Raw genomic sequence first — 5,422 nt, 5'->3', positions numbered from 1 at the left:
TGGGACTTAAAGTACTTCAGGATCCTCTTTATGTCCTTTATGTGTATACTCATTTTCACTCTGTACTACTGTACCTAGAAAGTTCAAAATAGGCACTTTGACAGGTTTGTCAGTCATTAAGCTGACAGTGTTCTTTTAAAGATTGTTTTGATTATGAGAAAACTATTCTGAGACCTATAGATTAGACAGTGTGCTCACATTAACCCGCCTGAGGCAAAAAAGAAACCTTTAATCCCTGTTAAAACTCCCTGTGCCAAATATAATAGCTGGTTTCAGCAGTATTTAAACCAACTTCATTAGAATATGGGAAGAGGAAGCAGGTTTTAAAGGCTGGTTTTAGCAAGTAATCAACTGCCTCCCAGATGGTCCAAATGTGACTTGTTCAACACTGCACATGGTAAAAAAAAAAGAAGAAAGAAAAAGGAAAAGAAAAAAGCCCAACGCCACCCTGTGTGCATGTGTATTTGTGTGTGTCTGGGTGTGTTGGCTCCATGCTCGCACGTCTGTGGCTATCACGGGGAAGCTGTGCAGGCTGTGGGCGAGTGGGCTGGCAGGCAGGGCTGGAGGCAAGCAACCCAACAGCTGCCTTGGGTGAGGCATAGCTCTGGCTGTTCAAACCAAGACACGCGAGTCTTTTAGCTCTTTTCCGCGGTACGCTTGCTTTCACAGGAGGCAAGGCTGCAAGATGTAATGTATTTAAATGGATTCTGAATTTGTAATGGTGGCTCTAGTTTTTCCATCAGTTTTACTGTCCTTGCACTGAAAGCCAGTTTTGCTTTAACCCTTATGAAAACTAATAGTGTTTCACTAATTTTTTGTTACCTTGTAGTATTTGTGAGAGTCTTTGTTCTTGTCAGATGAAAGATTGATGTTGCTGTATGAACCACAGCATATACTGGAGGTGCATCTAGCATGCTGGACTAATCGCTTCCTTATTAATATTCATGAGCCATCTCATTTAGCAGGTGCTCTTGGGACTTGATTAAAGTAAGCAACACTGCTATTGGTGCTTTAGCTGTAGAGAGCTTTATCTAAGACAGAGCTAGTGTTATCCTTGGTGTCGATGCTAGCTCTGACTACCTGCAGCATTTTACAGGACACGTCTACAGTGTTTCTGCAGAGCTTTTCTTAAATGACAGGTCACACTGCAATGATAGAGGGAATAAATTTGAAATCACCTTTGTAAAGCATTATTGCTCACTCTTGTAATGAGTCCTTTCTGTTTGTTCCCAAAGGTCCAGAGGAAGAAATGACCATGTAGATTCTACAGCTTGGATGCAGCATAATGGGAAATGGTGAATGGAGTGGAGCCGGTCTGCAGCCTTGAGAGCAGCCATTCTGCAGACCACTAGTCAGTCAGGGACACCTTGCACACCAGAGACATCCTCCACGTCGCTCGCCAGACACACACTGGATTCTTTTTAATTTCTTAGATTGGAATTCAGGATTCCTTTCCTTCAATTTTTAAACAGTTTTAAGATTGTATCAACTATAACGAGTGGAGCAATATAATCAGCAACAATGGGTGACATGACAAATAGCGATTTTTATTCCAAGAACCAAAGAAATGAGGCCAACCATGCAGGAGAGTTTGGGTGCACACTGCAAGAACTGCGCTCCCTCATGGAACTTCGAGGAACAGAAGCAGTAGTAAAAATTAAAGAGACATATGGGGAAACAGAGGGGCTTTGCAGACATCTGAAGACATCACCAACAGAAGGTAAGGATATTTCACTTCAGTTGAATCAGGGGGCTTTGCATAAGTGCTCTCCAGATAGTAAAGGAAAGAGGTTTTGTTTCAAACCTGAACACAATTCTCATGGCGCTGCCATTATTCCCAACAATAATACAACAAAAGTAGAATTTTCGGAGAAAGAGGATAGAAACAGTCTAGCTATAGCTAAAGCTAGCATGAGAATAAAAGAAGTGCTATTATTCAAACAGCTAAATGCATTAGTTCTTCCTTAAAAGGTGGAGAAAAAAATCAGCACCTATTTCATGGCATTATAAAGAGACTTTAACATATATGCTCTTGGGGGTTAGAAGGTGCCAGACTAGTTGCTTCAGAAGAATTTCTGTGTATTTAGGCATCTTGAGAATATGAAATGACCTGCTGAGATACACATTATGTTTCTTTCTAGATCAATATGTAATATACATATATTTTGTGGTTACTAATCTTGACTTACTATATTACCATAGATAGTTTTGCTTGAGTTATCAATATATGACTGTATCAATGTTTTTCTTAGTTGGACTTCTTTGGATGTATAATTAAACTCCTTTCTTATGTTGAATAATACCAATCATAACCTTTCAATATCTGTTCTTTTAAATGTTTTTGGAGGTCTCTACCTGATCATCAGTAATTAGTCTACCTTTCAAGACTCATCCCAAATATCTCCCCATAAAACATTGACAATGGTGGGATGTTTCCCTCTCCTTGTGTGATTTTCCTGTTCACCAATTCTTTCTCTTTTAGTGCAAGTAAAATTCTATTTTATTCTAAGAATTCTATTTTCATCACTGTATTTTCATCTCCAATATTAACACTTTTGGAACTTATACAGTCTTTGAGTCTATAGTATTTATATTGTCTTGTAAAGTAGCCAAGATGTTAATTTTAAGTTATTTTCTTTTTCAAGAAGATAGAAGTCTTGGCTTTATTCCATTCTCCTCTTTTTTTTTAAATGAATCATTTAGTTACCTTCTCTGTTTAAATGCTTGAACGTCTTGAATTATTGGTGTCATCATAACCATATCAATTGTAGAGTCACATAATGTAACATTATAAATTATACTAGTTGAAGAGTCCCAAAGGAGCAGCTATCAATGCCTAGTCTTCAGGTAAATTCTTCCTGGCCATATAGTTGGTCATATACAGTCTCAGTTTTGTTTAAGCATTATAAACAATAAAGCTGTGAAGAGTACCTTTTCAGTAAAGGATTATTAAGCTAATTCTGTATTAAAATGACCAGCCAACTCCAATAGAGCTTCAGCATTCATGTGCGATCTTATATCTGGAGTAACTAATGGCAAATGGAATATATTATAACAGATCTCTCCCATTTTCTAGTCTTCCCCAAATAGCTGATCCTTCAGACAGGACCTCTTTTCCTACCTGGAGATTGCTCTCAGTAGGAGTACTAAGGTAGGAAAATGAGACACTGCCACTTGTCTGGGATTTCCAGATGTCCGTCGGTCTTTCAGAGAGTGGCCTAATGGCTGTTGCACACGAGGTAATCAACTCTTCAGAGAATACATAGCAATTCTGACATATCCCTGACACATCTGGGGAATTCCAGACAGAAGTGCAGGATCTCTATATTTACATGACAGAATAAACACTGATTTATAAATATCCCACTAAGGATTCAGCATCTTAAATATCCCTCAGTGGTTTATAGAATATCAAAGCTGAAGTCTCAGTCTGGGTGAGCCAAGATCACTTCAGTGACTTCAGTCAAGTTTTGCCAACTCATTCTAGCGATTACCTGGTCAATGTGAACTTCAAAGGAGATGTTAATTGCGTTACCTGTTCAATTTGTGACATCAGGGAAACTTAATTCCTCATATCGGAACAGAGTGTATGGGTCCAACTAGTGTGGCATGCTGACTCCAGCAGTAATCTATATCTGATACTTCAGATAAGGTAACTTTCCTCTAAGACTTACGTGCACTTCATCACTTGTGCATTAGGGAAAAACATTTCCAGCTTCAAATGGCAATCAGCATAGCCTTGGAATCATGAAGACTCTGCTGGATTTCAATTTTAAATTAGATCACATAATAGGAATTCCCAGTTGTGCTAAGTTTTCATCTTATTTTTAATTGTTTTGCTTCAAAAAATAATTTTAGGATGATAAAAAATAAATTTCATGTCAAACTCTGAAATATTCATTTGAGTGAAAATATCCATAGGAATTCAGTAGAAAAACTTTAAAGGCTTATGTCAAATATAAGTGTATGTTTAGACAGAAGTCCCTAGTCATTGCTTTTCTTGTATCCAAGCGCAGTGAAGAAAGTTAAAATACAGTGAAGAGGATATTCTTGAAGATGTGACTATCCTTAGAGGAAAGAAACATAATAGTTTCTTATATTTTTAACATCAAGTAGACATGATTTGCAAATAAATCATTGGCATACATAGTGGGTGCTCCCACAGAGTTTTATTTTTTGGTATTTGCAGCAAACTATGGATTCCCCATGGAATACCTTTATGAAATTCCTTAATTTGCCACTATGTCTGAAAATAACTTTTCCAACCAGCCTCTCTTTTGGTGAAGCACAGTTACCTGAACTTCCACTATTTTTTATAGTTTGGAGTGCTGCACATTTTACACAATTTTATGAGGAATAACAGAATAAGCTTTACTGCAGGGCACTTCTTTCAATAAACCCAATAAACTATTGCTGAGCAAGAGTCTTGGGTGAATATGAATGAAACAGTAAAAAGAACTTGACTGTAGAATTTAGTTCTTCCCAGCCTTGTAAGCTCTTTCAAAATCTATTTTCATAAAGTCTGTCATTTTGTGAGGTATGGCTTAAGTAGTTAGTGGAACAGAGGGAAAATTGTATCCTGGAAGCTGGCACATTATAATTTGGTAAAATGTGGTCTAATCTGAATTTACTGTCTTAATCAGTATTTAGAAAATAAGAATCAGCAATTAGCTCAGCGTTTACACAGCAATTCATTTCCCATGTTAATATTTGATGTACCAGCTATGGACTGGTAGAATCAATCACTTGTACTAAAAAGTGCCTTTTTGAAGCTCTGTTTTCAAGGCCTTGAACTTCACAAGGTAAGACATTTTATGCATAACTCAAATATTATTTACACTGTTGTGAAGATACACTTACCAGTGTTTTCTGAACTCATGTATTAATTCAGCGTGGAGCTTTAAGAGTCTGCTGAATGTTCAGTAGAATAAATTTGCATACTGAATGAATTAATAACATTATTATAGATTACAAGGCTTCACTCTCTTCTTGAAATTTTCTTTGATCGCTTTTCTAACTATAGATGCAGTGTAGATCCCAGCCCTCAGCTATGCCTAAGGGATTTCCTGCATTAAAATGATATTATAATGAAAACTACCATTTAAGCGCTCATAAAAAGAACCTCCCCCAAATCTATGGAAATACTTTATATGAAAAAATACCAATATGTGTCTCCTTGAATTTTCTTTAAAAATAATTTTATTCAGATTAGTTTCACTTTCATTATTCTAGTAATACAAAAAACAAGCGAGATGTAGCTGTCGTTTTACAAAATAACGCTGAATCTCCCATTGGGCAGAGCTGTGATGACAGTTGTATAATTTTCCATGCAATCTGAGTCTCTGAGGCCCGCTCGAGCATTAGTGATACCTTATAAAGGACAGCTGGTAGAATGTGATGAGTTAATTGGATGAATACCAAA

General features: G+C 37.0%; 1 protein-coding gene across 1 annotated transcript in view; it reads left to right on the top strand.

Annotated features, from left to right (window-relative positions):
- Nucleotides 1–1,521: 1,521 nt before the first annotated feature.
- LOC104167648 (plasma membrane calcium-transporting ATPase 2-like) overlaps nt 1,522–5,422 on the top strand; it is a gene marked incomplete at its 3' end in the record, with an annotated part of 55,409 nt that continues 51,508 nt past the window's right edge. The window contains exon 1 of the mRNA XM_009707962.1: nt 1,522–1,720. Within this exon, the coding sequence (XP_009706264.1) occupies nt 1,522–1,720 (199 nt within the window). The remainder of the gene's footprint in view (nt 1,721–5,422) is intronic.

This window comes from Cariama cristata, unplaced genomic scaffold (genome assembly GCF_000690535.1).
Source record: "Cariama cristata isolate BGI_N322 unplaced genomic scaffold, ASM69053v1 scaffold15999, whole genome shotgun sequence".
Classification (NCBI taxonomy): Eukaryota; Metazoa; Chordata; class Aves; order Cariamiformes; family Cariamidae; genus Cariama; species Cariama cristata.
Note: the sequence above shows the minus strand (reverse complement) of the source record. Positions and strands in the feature narration are given on the sequence as shown.